Genomic DNA, 21,616 nt, shown 5'->3' with positions numbered 1-21,616 from the left:
CTGCATTAATAGCCCACCCCTAATCTATCAGCAGATCCTGACAGCTCTACCTACAAAACATGTCAGAATTCTAAGCCCTAAAACGTTTATCGTCACCATTCTTACTTTCATCCAGTCAACCATCATTCTGTGGATTGTTGCAATGAATAGCCCCTTGACCAAAATCCCTGCTTTCCTCTTTGCTTTTCATGGTTTACTCTCAACAGAGCATTCAGAGTGATACTTTCAAGACTTAAGTCAGATCACATCACTCTTCTGCTGCAAATTTCCAGTGGCTTTCCATCTTGCTTGGAATAAGAGCTAATGCCCTTCATGTGGCTGACAAAGGCCTGCCTAACCTGGCCCCTGCTGCCTCTCTGACCGCATCATCACCGCTCTCCCCCGTGCTCACTTTGCTCCACGTGCCCTGACCTTTCTGTTTTCTATGAACACACCAAGTGCACGTCCACATCAAGGCATTTGCTCTTGCTGTTTTTTTATGCCTCTAAAACTTCCCCAGTTTTCCCAAAAGCTGTCACCTTATTTCAGCCATATTTCTACCCAAAGTTCAGTTCCCAAAGAAGAAGCCTTTGCCTGAGCAGCCAACCTGAAGCAGTACATCCTTCCACGTCCCCGCCAACCCACCCTTGACTACCCGTTGTCCCTATTCTGCTTTAATTTTTTTCTTAGTGCCAATCACCACCATTATTTACTTATTTTCCTGTGGTCTGTCTTGGTTCTCTAGAATGAAAGCATCACAGGAGTAGGGACTTTGGATGACAACGAAGTGATACCACTCGGCAGGTGCTCCATGAGCGTTTGCTGAGTGAATGAATAAATGCTCATGTATGTATGCAGTGGATTATTGTGTGTGGTTTGATGGGAAAATAATAATTCTAACTTTCTATTTTAAACTTAGGCAGGTAGTCCTGATTTATCAAAACCACATTGGCTTTAGTGTTTTGCTTTAAGATCTGAATTTGCCAGATGATGCAATTTGCTTAGGCCTTGTTGCTTTTTGAGCTGACAAGAATTTGTACGTTCTGCCCTTCTGCCAGCATTGTGTACTACCAAGGTACTTAACTTTTCTTCATATGTTATTGACTGAAGAAGGGACAGGATGCCATTGAGATGATGTAGTTAGAATGCATGATTCCTAAGGTCTTCTAGTTAAAAATAATTTCCCTTTAAGATGGACCTTTAAAAGTCTAATGCTCCATTAGATGATTTTTCAGTAGTATGATGTTTTGAACATTTTAATCATAAGATCACTGCCTCCTAAAAACATTAGCTGATTCTGTGGGTTTGTAATTTGCTTTATAATTAATTTTCTTTATATTCACTTGAATCCGGCTTATTTTGGCGAGTGTCTTTTTAGGGGAAATTTCAGATAGAGACTTTAACACTATACGATAGGTTGCTCTGTCTTTAAAAGCATTCTTTATAGATGTTACATTGTAAGAATTCTAATTATTGTATACAGTTATGCTTCTCTACTCAGAAACAGAAACCTAAATATTCCAAAGTCAAGATTTTGCTTGTGAGCAAATAGGACTTTAGTTTTAAAATCTATATTCTTAAGTACATCTTTTTGCTCAAGCATCTGTCATGGCACTTACATTTTTTAGTTGTATACATTAAGACACTATGATGTCCATCATTAAGTTCATTAAGAGGTTTTCAGTTAACTCTTAATAAGATGACACTTTTTATTAAACTGAATAGAGTAGAAATTTATGATAATAGGGACATATACTGTTTACAAAAGCTAATTAAAGTTAGATTAGGCCTGGAAACCTGGAGTGAATCTCACTCCACAGACTTTGGTTTTATGTTGAAACCGTAGTTCCTTCGAAATAGGGCAAGTGATTCTCTCCCCAACTTGAGTATCCCTCTTGGAGAAACCAGGGATGTTTGCTGGATGGTTGGACTCTGTTGTTACAGACAGAACTTCTGTCAGAGAAAACATCTTTAGACGCCTACGTAACTTTTTGTTCCGATTAAGTTTAGTAACTTTGATTAACTGGAAAATGAGTAGTGCAGGACGGGGTAGAGATAAACAGTGCTCTGAATGATCCAGATCAATTATATTACTTGTTAGATGTCACTATGGAGAGGTATTTAGACAGTACAAACTAAAGACTTTGCTTTAACATTCTTAAATAAGCTCCTCTTTACATTGCCTTATTTAGAGGTTCAGAGAAATGAGCACTTTTCATAGTTTAACTATTTCTCTTTCTTTTTTCATTCCCTTTCCATATCCCTTTTTTATTTCACCCAACACCAAAAATGCCCTTTCAGAAACACAAAGTAGATCTTTTCTACAAGCTACGCCATGTGATGAATGAGCTTATTGACCTGCGAAGGCAGCTCCTGTCTGGTCACCTGACTCAGGATCAGGTGCGGGAGGTTAAGCGGCACATCACCGTGCGCCTGGACTGGGGCAATGAGTAAGTATGATGTCACTACGGCATCTCTCAGTTTCCTTTATGATAACTCAGTCCTCGTGGAGTTTGTACTTGATCAAAGCTCTTTAGCGATTAAAAGACATATTCTCAACTAAGCTTTGATCATTTTTACTATGAGTAGTTTCTTTTAGTGTAGAAAGGACACTCACTGGTTCTACTCACTGAAACCCTCTCAGCCTCCATTTTCATTTCTGGAAAATCAGATTGGACTACATTATCCTTTGAGGTCTCTTCCAGCTCAAATTCCTTGATTCTAGTAAACAGAATATGCTTTTTTTTCATCTTTTAGTGCCTTTTTAAAAAATGTGAATTTGGTGGCCTTGACATTTTATAGCCATTCGGTGAACCTGAATAAGCATGTATCACAAATGGGAACTTCTACATGTGCACTTCAGAATATTCTTAACTAATTTGTCATTCAAAAATACCAATTTCTGCAGTGGGTATGATTATTTGCTGTTGTCATACAAGTAAAATCCTAAGACTTCGGTATAGGAAACTAAACAGCATTCAGATTTTAGCTCTTCCTAGACTCAGTAATTGATGTAATGCTCAGGAGCTTTTATTTCATTCTCTTAAAATCAGGTCCATTGAACTTTGAAATGACCAGGTTGCTTCCTTTTTAAGATACTCATATACTTAAGTATACTGGTACACGTCTTTAGTTCCTCTCCCTCTCAAGACATCACTGAAATGAATGGGAGGGGGCCCAGCAATAAATGAAATATATGAATCTATTTCTAGAAGCTAAAAGTAGATGGAGGATTAATGACAGAGAAAGCCCAGTGTATGTAAAAGAAATTTTAGCTAATGAAGGAGCTGGTCTGCCTTGTAGCTCCCAGAATCATGGAGGCTAGGAGTATGCATTTGAGCTTAAAAAAGGGAGATTGCTTAAAAGTATGTAAAAGGAATAATCCACCTCCATGAGAGAATGCCTGGCAGCTCTGTGTTTCTCCTTCGGACAAACAAATAAAAAGACCAACTGCCTGGGGGCAACTGGGCAAGGAGAGAGTGAACGGGGACCTTATTGCAAAGCCTTCCATACTGTGGCATTTAAGGGGTTTCAAAGTGTAATGACCAGATCCCTTCCGCTTACCAGAAATAGAAGCTTGCTAGTCACCCACCCATGTACAGAAAGCTCCCCAATTGAGTATTATCAAATATTTAAAGAAATCCTTCCATAGGGATGAGAGAGAGAGAGAGACCAAGATAAACATAATACCTTGCCCCAGAGGAATAACCTCACCCCAGAGAAAATTAGAAATTAGTAAAGAACTTTAAAAAAAATCTGTGAGTATTCTCCAAGAGAACCGAGAAGATCCATTATATAGAGTAAAATGCTATGGAAAAGGAATGGAGAATGTGATCTCCAAGATAAAACATTTAGGGAGAGAATAGGAAGATAATTTTATATTATATCTAGGAGAATAAAATAAAAAGATGGAAAGTGGTTGAGGAAAGAAAAGCAATATGGAGGTTCAATCCAGGGGGTCCAACATCAGACATCATAATCTCCAGGAAAAAGTCAAAGGCAGTAGAGAAGAAATGCTAAAAATGATAGAAGACAATTTCTCAGAGCCAAAGAACCAGGATCCTTAGGGTTGAAAGGGTCCACCAAATACCTAACATAATGAATGGGGAAAAAAACCCCAAACCCCATGGCAAGTCATATTAATATACTTTAGGATCCCAGGGATGATAAGAAGATCCTAAATGGTTTTAGAAAACCAGGTGTTCTTACAAAAGAATAAGAATCACATTGGTCTCAAAGTTTTATCAGTAACACTGGATGTTATAATATAATGAAGTAATACCTTCAAATTTTTGTTGGGAGATGATTTGGCAGCCAGAATTTTATGAACGACCAAACTAATCAAGTATAAAGGCCAAATAAAGCCATTTTAAAATATTCAAGGATGCAGAAGTTATCTTTCATGGCCCGTTTCTTAAGAAGGGACTTGAGAATGTGTAAGAACAAATCAGAAAAGAGGAAACACAGAATCTAATAAACAGTGGTTCCAACCCGGAGTGGTACTGTTGATCACTAGGAAAGAAAAAAGTACAACTTTAAATTGGTTGTTTGTGACCTTTTGAAGTGGCAGAATCCTATCTTTGTGTAACTTAAATTAAATGACACCTTCTTGACTGTTAATAGCATTACTTGGCACATGCCACACACACACCACACGCCTTGTATGATACAACATGGATTCATGTATACCATAGAGCACACAGTGTTCTCTTAATCTGACTTTGGGCCATAGAAATCTTAGCAAAATACAGTATGTTAACTTACAGCATAGTTACTTAGCCTCACTGATGGAATTGTTCTTGGAGGAAGCAACACAAGCAGCAGTTTGAATTGTAGTTTGCAGAAATTACTGCCACCCACTTGACCACCTCAACAAGTTTCCTCTGAGAAGATTTTTAGGTAAGACTCAGAACTGTTTGTGACGCAGTACTTTCCCTTTAAGGACATGGTGATATTTTCCAGCTTCAGGACATCTGAAATTAGCAGATGTTTCCAGTGACTTTCTTATACTTTTTCTGATACAGGGTGTTGTGCCCACCCATCAGGGTCTTGCCACTGAAAAAGGTTATCATGTTCAGATGACTAACTTTCCTCTCTCTCCCTCCCTCCCTCCCTCCCTCCCTCCTTCCCTCCTTCCCTCTCCTGCACTCTCTTCCTCTCCCCTCTCCCTCCCTCCCTCTCTCTCTCATCATACCCTGCACTTGGTAGGCATTACGTGAATGAATCTAAGTAATAAAATGGGTTTGTTCTTAATGCCTGGTGGTCATTCATTTACCAATCAGTATTTGTTCCCTCCTGCATTGATATATTGACACAAAATCATCCCTCAAACTATTATAACTGAATTGATTATAATCACGTATGGCTATTAGTACTTAACTTTCATGATTATTAGTAAAAAGGCAGCAGGTATAGGGGAAATACCGTAAGTTCAGAGTAAGAGAGACCTAGCTTGAGATGAGCCCAACTCTGCTTCCTTAATAGGCCACTGAGCTAACCTCTGTCTGCTTCAGTTTCCTCAGTTATAAAATGGGTCTAACACTATTTCCCTTAGTGCTTAGAGATGATATACATAAAATGTTTGTCCCAAGTAAATGTTCAGTAAAGAGTAGCTATAATTAGTTATATCTTATTATATTTTATTATTATATAAATATAGATGTACCATGCTTTCATTAGTATAGTTACTATCTGTATGCTCTCTATACTGTAAGTATTAGAAAAGGGCACTGCCTACAGGAAACCTTAACATCTCCAGCCTTTCTCAAACAATTCTGAGGAACAATTAAGTCCTAATGTCTTAAAACATTTGTTATATGTAATTAATTAACTTCAAATTGCTTTTTATGTTCTGTGGTTCAGATAAGGAACCCCAGGGAAAAAAAGATACAATTAAAAATAGAATAGAATATAGAACATTCAAAAGAAATGTAAAATTCAAAGAATTTGATATAGATTCAGGGCCCTTAGAGAGGTACACCTGAAAGAATGTAGAACCCACAGTATGTCTCTTATTCACTGCTGTGTCCCAAGTTCAGCATGAGCCTACCACAGAGTAAGTGCTAGTAAGTATTTATTGAATTATTGGAATGAATAAATGAGTATCAATGACAGGTGGTGAGAGAAGACTAAATATTTTCCTGAAGACTGTTTACCCTAGCTGTTAGTGGGGCCATTTTTGAAAACTCATCTCTATATTACATTTGTATGTTGATATACATAGATGTATGTCTCCTGCTTGTGTCCATCTGTTTGAGTCTGTTTTTCAGACACTATGTTTCTTTGATCAGAGTCTTTAAGCCATGTGTTGACTAATAATGTAATACATGATAATAACTGTTACAACAGTAGCAGTTCCCAATGCCAGGCTGTGTGCTGAGTGCTTTACATGGATTAATCGGTACAACCACCTCTGGGGACATATAAGACAATGTGGCTTGTTGGAGTCATCAAGTACAAACCAGGCAGTCTAACCTCAGAGTCCACACCTCTGACTATTTTGCTGTACTGCCTCCCTTTGCTGTGAAGATAGAGAAAAGGTTGCACTTACTGTTCAGTCTTCTCAGAGTAAGCTATAGTAAGAAACAGCCAGGAACCTCTTTTTCAGAGGGAAATTTGTAGTACTTCTCACTGTGCAGCATCTCGGCCTTCTTTCAGTGGGGACAGTCCTCCGGTTTAGCTTTTGAAAACTACTTTTCCTCCATTGAAGATGATCTTAGTAGAAGGAACTTGCCTTCTGTTTTGTCAGATCACCTGTTAATCATTCTCTTATTTCCTAAAATAAAGAAATCAAGAAACTAAAAGGTACTGTGCTCTGGTGACTTCTAGGAGAAGGAAAACACTCTGCCCTCTCCTAGCATGAATAAGCATGATGAATACCAACATTTGCTGTGTTTCCTATATTTAACATTGTTGGTCTGGTACAAAGAAGGTCCTCAGAGAGTTTCTGTGAGTTGAGTGGATATGGGTGGATAATTGAATGACAAGGTAAGAGTGTCCTAGTGCTAAGATAGAGAGTACAGGGACGCCAGTCTCCAGACAGGACAGTCGCTGTGTGTGGTGCACTAACAGGGCTCATACGCCCTGTCCTAGCCCTATTGACTTAGATCCATCTGGATTTTTTTCTTAAGCTAGTATATTGAAAACATCTATTTTGATTGGATTATTTGAATAGCCTTTTTTGTACTTAATTCTGTATTTAGATTATTATTATTTTGTGTCCTCCAGTAGTTAAAGAATATGTATGGAATTTTGTCTCATTTTTGTATTTAGAAAGGTTTCAATAGCATGACTACAGAAAATTTGGAAGATGTTTTAAATGATCAATTGTATAATTTCACTTCCCTAACACAAATACTAATATTTTATGATCTTTTCACTATTTTTCCACATGATATAAACATATTTTAAATATTTAAGATCATATCTGCAAAATTATCTTTATAAGTGTAAATTGCTTTTTATGACAAGAGTGTAGAAAGGACGTGCTTCGGCTCGCACTCTCTCTCTCTCTCTCTCCCTCCCTCCCTCCCTCCCTCCCTCCTTCCCTCCCTCCCTCCCTCTCCCCGGAACTATCCTGCCTTTACATGCTGTAAGTGTTAGAAGCCAGAGGCCTGAAATTATTTCAGAGAAATTAAGACTAGCTAATAAGAGGTGATTGAATAGAGTGTTTATTTGATATAAGAAGACAGGATCCCAGTGGTAGAAAAATAAAATTTCTTCAATAGCATAGTTTTATCATTAAACTGTAAACTAGCATAGTTAAAGCCAACAGTGTATTATTGATCCTGTCGTCATGCAAAACTGTGAGGCTTTTTGGGAGAATTTAGTATCAAAAACTGATTTCCTTTTTAAAACCTCATGTTTTTCTGTTATAGGATAATGCAAATTATAATAGATAATAGAAAAACATGAGTTTTTATCCTTTAATAGAGAAATGGATTTCTCCTGTTCTTGTCTGCTAGAAAGTACACATCTAAATTTTAATTCTTAATCATAGTAATCATATTAGCCTATGCAGTTATGCTTCTACCTTCTTCATATATAGGTTTGATTTTTCTATTTTCATTTTAACAATCTTATTGCAACTTTAACCTTTTCACATATTTTCCTATAAAGAGGGTGTAAATTATAAAATAAAATAAATCTGCATTTTAGATGTACACATGGCTTTATTTTAAATGAGTAGAAGTTTTATGTACAGAAGGAACCTACAGAATTAGTTTTGCTAGCATATTCTAAAACTAGTTCATAGTTTAGTTGAAGAGAAAAAATAATCTTTCTCCATTGTCTACGGAATGCTTTTGCCAGATGCAATAATTAATAACCCTTATTTTAGAGTAGGGTGGTCACAGAGCATCTCTGAAACCCTGGTGAGAGTTATAGACCCTCTTGTCTACTCAGAAAAAATTCATACATGAACACATGCACCTACTGCTGTAAGCAGTTTCAGGGGTCCACTGCTCCGTTGGATTCCAGGTTTAGAGCTGCTGTTCTAGAGAGTGAGACAGGAGCTAACGTTTATTGACTATAAATTATGTACTGTATTTGAACCCAAGAGTTTTTACTGTATCCAGAGTTATTTCCATTGCTTCATACTCCTCCACCCATTAATCACTATTCTTCTTTTCTGCCCAAGTTATACCAGATCTTCCAAATACTGTGTTCTTTAGTAGTAGTACTCCTTGGTTAAATTTTTATCTAAAGCTTCTTAAGATATTGGCTAGTATGTAGTGAAGTCTTTACTATAGCTTAATGTTAGTATTAATTAAATTGAAAATGAGATAAAACTCAACCAAAACATACATTTCTTTGAGTTTAATATCTTCAGCAGGTAATTTTTATGTCTTTGACTTTGAATTGTAAATCTACTTGGATCCTGAATAATTTTTCATCTTAATGGAAGTAATGTATTACTGAACCCTGAACATACTTGTAGAATGGGGAGAAATAGAAGAATAAGCATCACTTATTAATGATCTATAGAAAACCCATCCTTAATGAACTCAAGCAGTTTGTTAAAAACATGTTATTAAATGACTCCTCCTTACCATCACAAGGGAACTGCTTGACCAGAACTGTGACAGATTTAAAATACCTAGCCTCATTTATTTTCCTAAAGGTGACAACTGTTACTGGGTAAAGACATGTCTCTCCTGGGGCAGTGTCTGAGCCTCTGTCTACAATGTCATAGCAGGTATGGACTCCCAGGCACATAAAGAGAGAGGAGTAATCCGAGGACATGGCATGCTGAGTGTGGTCTTTCTCTTTACCAGGCATTTGGGACTGGACCTGGTACCTCGAAAGGACTTTGAAGTAGTGGATTCGGACCAGATTAGTGTCTCAGATCTCTATAAAATGGTAAGAAATCTAACACAGGGTAGTTTTTTTCCTGCAAACCTCCTTTTTTCTCCTTTGTTTATTTTTCCTAATTATGTTATGAAACAGTGTTGCTAAAATTATTCCTTTGTATTTGTCCTGGTATATTTAAGGGGCCCTCCTTATTCCGATAGTACATATCACACCTGCTTTTCTAGATGGAATTACTGTATAGAGCTGCTGGGCTCATTGTAATATCTACGGGGCATTTCTCTATTGGTTTTGCTGGTGAACACAGCTCCTTCAGCTGGTAGCAGGGACTAAAATTCTGTCTCTCCCACCTCTTAAGAAGAGAAGGTAGTTGAAGCTGAAAAGAGCCAAGTATTGTTTAATGTAGTGATTAAACCTGGAAATAATGTAGGACTATTTCTAAGAGATAAATTCTGATAAACCCTTAGCTATCCATTGGTTATTATAAAAATATATTGAGTTGACTGATTACCAAGATTACATTTCACAGGCTGATGAGAAGAACTAACTAAAAGAAAGGTACAAATTTTTCAAGTAAAGCAAGCATCAGAAACCTCAGGTGACTGTTAAGCTTAGATTAAGGAACGGGGTAAAACCTCACTTTGAGGAGTATATATTCTAGTACATATATATTGGTGAGAATTACAAGTTTTAGAAAGAATTACAAGTTTCTCTTTTAAAAATGTGATATTTTTAGGGACCATAGAGGATACGAAGTATGTTGTTTGGTCAAGGACCTTAGGAAATTTACCTAAATAATATTTTTAAAGTATCAATTCTATGTATTTGCTTGTATATATTTACTAGTGTACAAAAGCATGTGTGTACAGTTGCCTTAACTCTGCTCTGTGCAATGTGATAGTTGTGAGATAAAGAAATTAAAGATGAACAAGACTTATCCCTTCCCTCAAGAATTCATGACCTAAGGTATTGGTTCCTAATCCTTTTTGGGTCATGGGGGAGCAGATGAAAGTTCTTCTTGGGACTCTGCAAGTATGATTTTGCATACAAAGTTTTACACTCAGTTTTAGGGAATCGGTGGATAGCTCCTTCTGATGCTTGTCCCTGAAGTGCATGCATGGTACCCATGTTTAGAATCTACTGGGATCAAACAGTTGCCATATATGTGCTGCTGCCATAAATAAGCTATACACTGATGCTTTTAGAGGGGGTGACTTATTTCCTGGGACTGGGAAAAAATCTGTGAAAGCTTCCCGAGGTACTCTTCGGATAAGGTGAGTCTTGGGATGAGCAGGGGTTCACCAGGAAGACAAACAAGAAGGAAAGATTCCAAAATGGCACACAGCAGAGAAAAATGGTAGTTCCAGGAAACCATAAAATATTTGGTAACTTTGGCATGTAGGAGTGTAGTACTGATTGGGAGATTAAGGCTAAGAAGGAGGCAAGAGCCAGATGGTGAAGAGCTTTATAAGCCCCACATTGAACTCTGTCCAGTAGCCTGATAGAACCATGGTAGTGACATGATCATACATAGGTTTTAGATGCTGATCCTGGCTATAGAAGAATGTAAAGTGGGAAAGACTGGAATCAGGGAGGAAGGAGACCATGGAAGTGATTCAGGCAAGAAATAATGGCTAGGTAGCAATAGGAATGGAGAAGAAATGTAATAGAGAATTAAATGTTAGTAACTAAAAATGATACATTTTGCTGATCAATTAGATATGGAAAGTAAAAGGAGACTGAGAGTTGGAGGCTTAGAACTCCTCTCAGAAGGGTGGTTTGGAGGGTGCTATATTTGTTAAGAATTTTGCATTTTATTTTAAGTTCGACAGAAGGCCTGTGATGGTATTTGAGCAGGAAATCACATGATTCAAAGTTAGCAGAAGGAAGGAGATAACAAAGATCAGAGCAAAAATAAATGAAATAGAGAATACAAAAACAATAGAAAAGATTAATGAAACTAATTTGTTTTTTTGAAGATAACAGAATTAACAAGCTATATTTTTCAAGAAAAAAAAGGGACTCAAATAATTAAAATTATAAATGAAAGGAGACATTACAACTGATACAATAGAAACATACTATGAACAATTATATGCCAACAAATTAAACAACCTAGATACAGACATACAACCTACCAAGACTAAATCATGAAGAAATAGAAAACTGAACAGATAGTAACAAATGAGGAGATTGAATCAGTATTCAAAAATTTCCCAACAAAGAAAAACCTAGGACCAGATGGTTTCACAGGTGAATTCTATCAAAAATTTAAGAAGAATGAATGCCAGTCTTTCTCAGACTCTTACGGAACACTCCCAGACTTACTTTACAGGCCAGCATTACCCTGATATCAAAGCCAGATAAGGACACTACAAGAAAAGAAAGCTATAGGCTAATATCCCTGATGAATATAGATGCAAAAATTCTTGAAAAAATACTAACAAACCAAATTCAATAATACATTAAAAGGATCATACACAATCAAGTGGGATTTATTTCTGTGAAACTAGTATGGTTTAACATATACATATCAATAAATGTGATACAGCATATCAATGGAATGAAAGATAGAAATCACATGATCATCTCAATAGATGCAGACAAAGTATTTGACAAAATGTAATATCCTTTCATGATAAAAACTTGCAACAAAGTGGGCATGGGAGAAACACACCTCAACATAATAAAAGTCATGTATGACAAGCCCACAGCTAACAGTATCATACTCAACAGTGAAAAGTTGAAAGCTTTTTCTTTAAGATCGAGAACAACACAAGGGTGCCCACTCTCACCATTCCTATGTAACGGAGTACTGGAAGTCCTAGCCAGAGCAATTAGGCAAGAAAAACAAAGGCATCCAAATTGGAAAGGGGAAAGTACAATTGTTTCTGTTCGCAGATGACGTGATCTTATATACAAAAATCCTGAAGACTCCACTAAAAAACTGTTAGAACTAATTAACAAATTCAATAAAGTTTTAGGATATAAAGTCAACATACAAAAATCAGTTCCAGAAATCAGAGTACATTAGCAGTGAACTCTCTGAAAAAGAAATAAAGAAAATAATCTCATTTACAATAGCATCAAAAACAATAAGATACTTAGAAATAGATATAACCAAGAACGTGAAAGAACTGTACACTGATAACTATAAGACATTGATAAAAGAAATGAAAGAAGATACAAATAAGTGGAAATATATCCCATGTTCATGAATTGGAAAATTAATATGGAAAATTAATATTTTTTAAATGTTCATACTACCCAAAGTCATCTATAGATTCAGTGCTAGTTGGTAGATACCTATCAAAATTCCAATGATGTTTTCCACAGAAATACTAAAAACAATCCTAAAATTCATATAAAACCACAATAGACCCTGAGTAGCAAAAGTAGTCTTAGGAAAGAAAGCTGGAGCATTGCACTTCCTGATTTCAAACTATATTACAAATCTATCGTAACCAAACAGTATGGTACTGGCATAAAAAACAGACATATAGACCAATGGAACAGAATTGAGACCCCAAAATAAATTCAGATATATACTGTCAACTAATATTTGACAAGGGAGCCAATAATATTTAATGAGGAAAAGGATAGTCTCTTCAGTAAGTGTTGGGAAAACTGGATATTCACAAGCAGAAGAATGAAACTGTATCCCTTTTACACTATTCACAAAGCTTAATTCTAAATGGATTAAGGACTTAAATGTTAGACCTGAAACTGTAAATCTCATAAAAGAAAACATAGGGATGGCTACTTGGCATTGATGTTGGCAATGATTTTTTTTTTGATATCACACCAAAAGCGCAAGCACCAAAAGCAAAAATCAATGAATGAGACTACACCAAACAAAAAAGCTCCTGTACAGCAAAATAAGCAATCAGCAAATTGAAAAGTCAACCTACAGAATAGGAGAAAATATTTATAAACTATATATCTAATAAATATCTAAGGAACTCCTAAAACGCAATAAAAACCAAACAATCTTATTTTAAAATGGGCAAAGGATCTGATTTTTTTCTAAAGCAGACATATAAATACATGAAAAGGTGTTCAAGATCACCAATCATCAGGGAAATGCAAATTAAAACTACAGTGAAATATCACCTCACACCTTTTAGAATGTCTGTTATCAAAAAGATAAGAAATAAATCCTGGCAAGGATGTGGAAAAAAAAGGGAACCCTTATGCACTGTTGGTGGGAGTGTAAACTTGTACAGCCATTCTGAAAAACTGTATGGAGGTTTCTCAAAAAATACAACTACCATATGATCCAGCAATCACACTTCTGGGTATACAGTAATACCTCGGTTTGCAAGCATAATTTGTTCTGGAAACAAACTACTCGTATTGCAAGACCTTGCTTGTTTACCAAGTTAAAATGTATTATTAGGTTGGTGCAAAAAGTAATAGCGGTTTTTGCCATACTTGTAATGGCAAAAACTGCAATTACTTTTTGCACCAACCTAACAGAAATGTTTGTTCATCTTGCGGAACACTCGCAAAACAAGTTACTTGCAATCCAAGGTTTTACTGTATATCCAAAGGAATTGAAATCAGGTTCTCAGAGAGATATCTGTACCCCCTTGTTCACTGAAGCATTATTTACAATAGCCAAGACATGGAAACAGCTCAAGTGTCCATTGATGAATGAATGGATAAAGAAAATGTGGTGTATATATACAATGGGATACTATTCAACAAAAATAAAGAATATCCTGCTATTTGCAACAACATGCATAATAAGCCTTGAGAGCAGAGCACTATGCTAAGTGAAATAAGTCAGATGGAGAATGACAAATACTTTATGATCTAATATGTGGAGTCTAAAAATGCTGAACTCATAGAAACAGAGTAGAATGGTGGTTGCCAGGGACTGAAGAGTGGGGGGAATGCGGAGATGTTGGTCAAAGGGTACAAACTTGTGCAGTTATAAGAGGATTAAGTTCTGGGGATCTAATGTACAGCATGGTGACTGTAGTTAACAATAGCGTATAGTCTATAGTGTATACTTGAAAGTTCCTGAAGGAGTAGATCTTAAATGTTCTCACAACAGCAACAACAAAAAGGTAATTATGTTAAGTGAAGGATATATTAACTAACCTTATTGTGGTACTCATTTCACTATATATGTGTATCAAATCACACTGTACCTTAAACTTACATGGCATTATATTTCAATTATATTTCTTTTTTAATTTTTTATATTAATTTCAGGTATGCAGAATAACATAATAATTAGATATTTACACCCCTCACAAAGTGACAACCACCCCCCATTCTACTACCCCTCTGGCCTGGTACATAACTGTTAGAATAACATCGACTATATTCCCTATGCTGTACTTTACATCCTGTGAAAATATAATTATAGTTGACATTCATCATTATTTTATTTACATCAGCTTCAGGTGTACAGCGCAGTGGTCTGACATCTACACAATATATAAAGTGATTCCTCTGATAAGTTCAGTATCTATCTGGCACCCTACTCAATTATATTTAAATAAAGCTGGAAAAAGAACTTTCCCAGAACATAGATATGAGTCTCCAGATTGAAAGGATCTAACAAGTATTTAGAACTTAATTGTGAAATTTCAGCTCACTAAAGCTGAGAGCTTCCTGAGAAAAAAATAGGTCTCCTACTAAGGATTTATTGTAAGAAAAACATTTGACTTCCTAATAGCAACTTTGAAAATTAGCAATAATGGAGAATTTCCTTTAAGATTCTAAGGGAAAAGATTGAACCTAGAATTTTATATTTACTGGAGTCACATTATTAATCAAGTGGGAAAGTAGCCTGAAGAAAATTTTGGTCACTTTAAGTCTCAAAAAAAAAAGACAAAGCTCAAACTTTTTAACCCTCTTTCAGGAAACTACTGAAGAATAAATTATTTCTTTAAAATGAGGAAGTAAACCAAAAGACGCTATTATGTGCCATCCAGGAAAGGAATTCTGACTCAATTAAGAGGTGCAAAGAATTCTTAGGTTAACATCAGAGGGAAGTCTGAGTATGACATTTAGATGTTATAATAGTATAAACAAGCTTTAACCAAAACTTGTGAGATATTAAGAATATAGTTGAAGTGAAATAGATGTAAACAAATGCGAAAATCCTCAGCTTCCATGATAAGAGGTCAATAGACAAATCTAAAATTGGGTAAAGAGAGAGCACTATAAATATGACATTTAGAAATATCTGACAAATTCTACAGGAAAACACACCAAAGAGTTGAAACTACTTATCTTTGGGGAACAGGACAGGATGAACAGAAGACTGATCATTTTATTGCAAGCTTTTTAAGGCTATTAAGCTTTGAAAACTATGTGCTTCTGTTACTTTTACTAAATTTAAATGTTAATTTAAAATGTTGATTTCTCAAAAAAGCCTAAGGTACAAGTCCCTTTTTATTTCATTTTATGCTGATTTTCTATCTTTTTATTCCATGTATTTGCTTTTTGACAGAATTAGATAATAATGAAGAAAAACTGATTTTGAAAGTCCGTAAATTCATTGAAAGCCATATATTTTTATGTTAAATTGCATACAGTAAATGCACAATAAATGTCTTGGTTAAATCTTAAATTTATCAACAAGGTTCAAAGGAATAACCTTTTAGGACCTTTTTGTATTAACACTTAAATCTATTACTAGAGATTACAAAGAATATGAAACTTTCTGATTATAATAATGTTCCTTGTCACATATTTTGCAAGAAACCTTTATAAGTAAGATTATACCTTAAGTTTGCATTTAGAGCATTTTATTTTTCATTAAAAAATTCAAGCCCCTACACAACTATTGAATGATAAAGACTGATAAAAATCTCTTTAAATACAGAGATGGATTTTCTGTATGACAAGAACCAAAGGAAGCTGTAATGCTCCTCAATTTTTCTACGTAATAGCAGGTCTACAGCCACTTTCAACAGTAGAGAATTGGTACTGCCTAAAGAGAAAGCATCTCAAAGGCAATAACGAAGTATTTCTGTCAGTCTTTTTTTTTTTTTTCCCCCATGCGGGAGTCGAACCGGCAACCTTGCTGTTAAGAGCGCACACTCTATCCAATGAGCTATCCTGGCAGTAGCTCAGCTCAAAGTGCCGAGTTCAGTCCCAGCCGCGGGTGGGCATAGCCCACCATGGAACAGGCAATCTTGTCATTAGGAGCACGTGCTCTCACCAGCTGAGCCAACCTGCCACCTGTTGGCAGCTCAGCGGCAGCTTAGTTCGGGCGCAGCTCACTGGCCTATGTGGGAATTGAACCAGCAACCTTGTTGCTCAGAGCTTGTGCTCTTAAGCAAACTCTTAACCAGCTGAGCCACTCAGCTGGCCCTATTTCTGTTAATCTTAATGCCTCTTTTGGAAATGTGAGCACTTGAAGATTACATAATACGAGAGCTTCTAAATTGTGAGAAGAGCTAGCAGAATACTCATAACCTCCTGCTACATTATTATCCTTCCACATTGGCATGTGTTTGGAACTATGTTATTCTGTTATCTTCTAGTGCTAATTAATATTTTTAGTAGATCAATGTGTATACTTCCAATTCTGGATTTAAATGACTTGATTAGATTATTTAAAAACAATCAAGATCTTTGGTGATCCTGACTAGATACGTCTTATAATTCCTTGTAAGACACACAATACCTGAGACAATACTTAACATATACAGAAGCCAATTAATTGTGTTATTCAGTTGAATAGGTGCACAGTTTGTTTTTTTTCCCATATTGGTAGACTTTTGTAGACTGAATGGACCAGAGACTTAAAGGGCTGAAAATGACTTTTCTACGGGGGAAAATTCTACAGAGGCAGTACTGCAGTCCATGCATTTTTCAATTAATTTATATTTTTGCTATACATTATGAGTTACTTAGGATATAAAGATAATTAAGACAGGTACTTTGCTTCCTGGGAGGATGAAGTCTAGAGTTAGGTAGCAAATACGGGAACATAATAATTATAGCTGTAATACGGGTGATGACAGCTCTGTACAGGGAATAATCAGCTGGCCAGCTGAGGCTGCCTGATAACGAGGTAGTGGTTTTTCCTTATAGTGCCGTGAAAGACATTCCAAAATGCCCGTTCCTGTCCATTTCTCCATGTGTGGTGTGCTTTCAGACTACATTGAAAAGGCGTCCCAAAATTCAATGCCCATGAAATCTAGAAAGACATTTGTTATTGTCAACATGGATGTTTTAAACTGAAATTTGCTGTAAACTTCTGTATATAGTTATGATTGAATATTTATGTTTAAGGTTGGTAGTCATTTTTAAGAGTTAGTCAGTAAATCCACTTGAGAAGAATTGACTTAGTATAGCCCAGAACATAAAATAAAACAATAGAAAGTATTTTCGGTTAGTAACCTTCCCAGTGGAATATGGGTCAGTAAACCATAGAAAGCTTGATTTTTTGTGTGTGAAAAACTTTTAAAAGCATTTTCTGTAGCCTGTTTTTATATATGAATTTTTCTTTTGCATATATACATTCTATGTGATGATTTCCCCAGCTGGGGGACACCTTTTATTATATAATTGTCCCTTGGTATCTGTAGGGAATTGGTTCCAGGATTCCCTGCAAATATCAAAATCTGCAGATGCTCAAGTACTTTATGTAAACTGGCATAATCTTTGCATATAACCTATATTTGCATATGGGCTACAGCAGAGTATGCCTATACATCACTCTGTTCACGTGCATTCATTATAGTGCTGGGCACGTGGCAAATTCAAGTTTTGTGTTTTGGAACTTTCTGGAATTTTTTTTCCCCAAATATTTTCAATCTGTGGTTGGTTGAATCTGAAAATGTGAAACCCATGCATACAGAGGGCCAACTATATTTAATAAGTATTATGGGAACATATAGTCCCATAAATGAACATTAATAGTCAATAATAATTAGCTAATGCACATGAATATTTAATAATTATCAAATATAGCTAATGGGATGCATTCAAATTAATATTTAATTTTACTTTAGTTTCATTTAGGGTTAAATGTGTGTATTTGGAAAAGAAGTGAAACCGTTCTACTCAGCAGCCATTCTTCATACCCATGGATGTGGAACAGTTCACTGAACAAGTGGTCTTACACCTCTAGGGCTCAAAAAGGAGCAGGATAGAAACTCTTGTGGTTGAGTTTACCAAGACCAGGGACCGCATGTTCGTGAACCCACCATTCTTTCTGGCAAGGGTTTGCTTCTAAATGTGACTGACTTTTCTGTAATAACTAATTATGAATAATAAGAAGAAGAATACTAATTATAGATAACAATGCTCAACTACTTACAAGTGATAGGCTCTGTGCTGGGTTAATCTGCACAAAACGCTGTGAAGTTGAGTTCAGCACAACATGTTATACTCACTTTACAGATGAGGAAACACCAGTGAGTCAAGGTTTAAAACCAGATGTCCTGACTTCTGCACTTAGGTCCCTAACTGCTATGTCATGCTGCTTCCCATTATGAAATTTGAGCTTCATAATAACCCTGTTAGGGAGACAATAAAATCTTTGTCTCAGTTTTATAGTTGAGGAAAGTATCTCTTGGGGAGACTAAGTGATTTGTCTGAAGTTTCACAACCCATTTGTGTATGGCTTGGATTGGAATCTGCTGCTTCTAACTTCAGCCAGAGGTAAAGGAAGAGCATGGAGAGAGGTTTGGGAGGGAGCTGCTTTGGTTAAAAGTTACATCTCCTCCAATGTGGAGAACCTGAAAAGGCTGGATTACACAGCTCAGGACATGGTACATACAGCATGTGGAGAGGACGGTGCCAAAGCAAAAACCCAGTAGCAGGCACCACCTGTGACTTGGCTGGTACTCTGAGCTGGAGAGGCTTGAGTTTGAATCCAGCCTTTGCTGCCGCCTTGCTGTTTGATCTTCAGCTAATCTCTTCCTTGTACTAAGCCTAGATGCCTCCATCAAACATGAATAACATTTATCTAACAAGGTTATCAGAATTAAATAAGATCATATATATAAAAGACATAGCAGAATGCCATGCATATAGAAAATGCTGAGTTAAAAGTTAGTTTCCTTCCCAGTTGAGTGAATTTTCCTTTCTGTCTTTCCATAGCATTTATCTAGCCGGCAGAGTGTACAGCAAAGCACATCCCAGGTAAGCATCTTAACCAGGGCTCCCGACCTTTTCCCTCAACTCTTTCTCTTAAGAGATCACAAAATAGGGATGCACCGGGCAGTGACAGACACCACTGTAGTTTGTGTGGTGCCCTTCATCTGAGGAGCCCTGACCTTTAAGCAAATTTGGCCAGTCTCGACTCCTCTGTGCAAATTTACATAAGCACAACTGAAAGAAAGGAGACTGAGAGACTAAAATGAATCAGTCTGGAAGAAAATAAAAATGTCATTTAGATGGTAACTATTATCATCTAACAATGTAACTCAAGTGCAGCAGGGTCATGACAGTATCTCTAAGAAATGACTTTGAAAATGGTTCCCTGGAGAATTTAGACGTTTGTGACCTGATGTGGATTTTCACTTCACCCGTAAGTTGGAATTACTGTTTCGGTATCTCCTTCACTCTGTTTACTTTTCCCAGCTGCATATTTGTCCACCTCAAACCAAGCATATTGATGCAGCACCCCCTACTAGCAGAGAAATCACCTTCGGTCTCTCTTTTAAATGATCCCCTTCAGCAGTGTGAGGAGAGTTAGTCGTTTAGTTTTCATTTTATTCATGATTAATATAATGAATAACTAAAATAGAAATCACTGTTTTTTGCCTTCTTGTTAGGTAGATACAATGCGCCCACGTCATGGGGAAACCTGTCGGATGCCAGTGCCACATCACTTCTTCCTCAGCCTGAAGAGTTTCACCTACAACACCATTGGGGAAGATACTGATGTCTTCTTTTCCTTATATGACATGCGAGAAGGCAAGCAGATCAGGTAAAAGTTACTAGAAGTCCTGGTGAGGTTGGGACTCTGGGCTAGGATGGTCTGGCCGCGGCCATAGGCATCTCTGGCCTTCAGAGACGATAGATGCACAGAGGAGGCAAAACAAGATAAAGTAACCAACTCTTCTTTAGCTAGGAGCTTTGCCTCAAATCCCAGTGTACCCTAAGGCACGTGTGACCTCTTTCTTATCCTGTGCCTTTTCCCAAGTGGAAGCTCAGATCCCAGTCTTGGCTCTCACCACCTCTGGGAGTGAAAAGGATGCATCTCATCATGCCAGAGAAGATGAATAGGAGAAATATAGAACAAAGCACATTCAGCAGAGGCCCAGCTCTAGAATGCAGGATGCCCTGGGCTCTGCCTTGCTGCACATAGGAGAGAGGGCTCACAGGGAATAGGCTAATGGGGTCCTGTCTGAGGGCAGCCCCGGTCCTCAATGCTGCCAGCCCTGTGAAGCGGAGAGCATCTTCTGGGCAGCAGGGAAGGTGGGCCTGATTTCATCATTCCTCTTTGCCTTGGGTTGGAGGAGAGGCTGCAGAAAGGAGCTGACATGGATCTTGGCAGAGCCATGAGGCCCTTAAGCACGAGCAGCTGCACCAATGCTTTTCCCTGGAAAGGTAGAAAGGAGTCAAGGAAACACCCGATGCTTCTCTTTTCTCTGGAGGCCAGTAAGGCTCTCATGGGTGAGATTACCTTCGTAGCCAGCTTGGGATTTTAGGGAGTCCATGGTTTTCTCCGTAGTCGTCTTCTTGGTGGGGCAGAGAGAAAATAAATCTTGGAATACTTTTATATTGTTTGGTGACTTCCTGTGTTAAGAGTACTTTCTGGGATTCTTTTTGTGTGTTTTTTTACTTAAAATTTGAAAACAACTGTTTCTTTTCCAATTGCACATTACATGTGGGAAAATTTAAAATGGAAGCTATAACAGAATACAAAGGAAAATCAGTTTTGCATGCTCCACAGTGCCTCTGATCTTGACTGCCCTTCCCCTCCACCAAACAAATTAAAGCACCATGCTTCCCTGGCATAGGAATAAAAGGATACACTGATTAATGAGGGCATGTAGGCCTGTCTTGTCACCAGTGGCTTCTAGTATGTGCTTCTAGGAAAGCTGTGATCGAGCAGGTAGCAGTAGCAGTGATGGCAGCTGCAGCTGCTGCGCACGGACGAGACTCTAGGCAAGGGCTGGGTGGGTATAAGCTCTGGGTGCTCTTGTTTTTCTACTAGAGCAGAGGTTTGTAAACTATTAGTACTCATTTTTGTGTATGGAAGAATTCTTTTTTTAAGCTAAAATTTATTTATTTATTTATTTTTATTGGGGAATTTGGGGGATGGGAACAGTGCTGGGGAATTGGGGGAAGGGGAACAGACAAGTTGCTGTCGTTTTGTTCTTCAGTCTAGTTGTGGAGG

The 21,616-nt window shown here is 37.1% G+C and overlaps 1 protein-coding gene across 7 annotated transcripts in view; it reads left to right on the top strand.

Moving 5' to 3' along the window:
• The window catches only part of DOCK3 (dedicator of cytokinesis 3), a 313,071-nt gene that overhangs the window by 134,630 nt on the left and 156,825 nt on the right, over window positions 1-21,616 (top strand). For 6 of the 7 annotated variants that reach the window (XM_019631262.1, XM_019631254.1, XM_019631269.1 and 3 more), the window contains exons 6-9: window positions 2,281-2,429; window positions 9,255-9,339; window positions 19,369-19,410; window positions 20,046-20,200. In XM_019631262.1, coding sequence (XP_019486807.1) covers window positions 2,281-2,429; window positions 9,255-9,339; window positions 19,369-19,410; window positions 20,046-20,200 — 431 coding nt within the window. The remainder of the gene's footprint in view (window positions 1-2,280; window positions 2,430-9,254; window positions 9,340-19,368; window positions 19,411-20,045; window positions 20,201-21,616) is intronic. The other variant, XM_019631285.1, reaches the window with a different exon arrangement.

This window comes from Hipposideros armiger, unplaced genomic scaffold (genome assembly GCF_001890085.2).
Source record: "Hipposideros armiger isolate ML-2016 unplaced genomic scaffold, ASM189008v1 scaffold_18, whole genome shotgun sequence".
In the NCBI taxonomy this organism is placed as follows: domain Eukaryota; kingdom Metazoa; phylum Chordata; class Mammalia; order Chiroptera; family Hipposideridae; genus Hipposideros; species Hipposideros armiger.
This window is presented reverse-complemented; position numbering and strand designations above follow the sequence as displayed.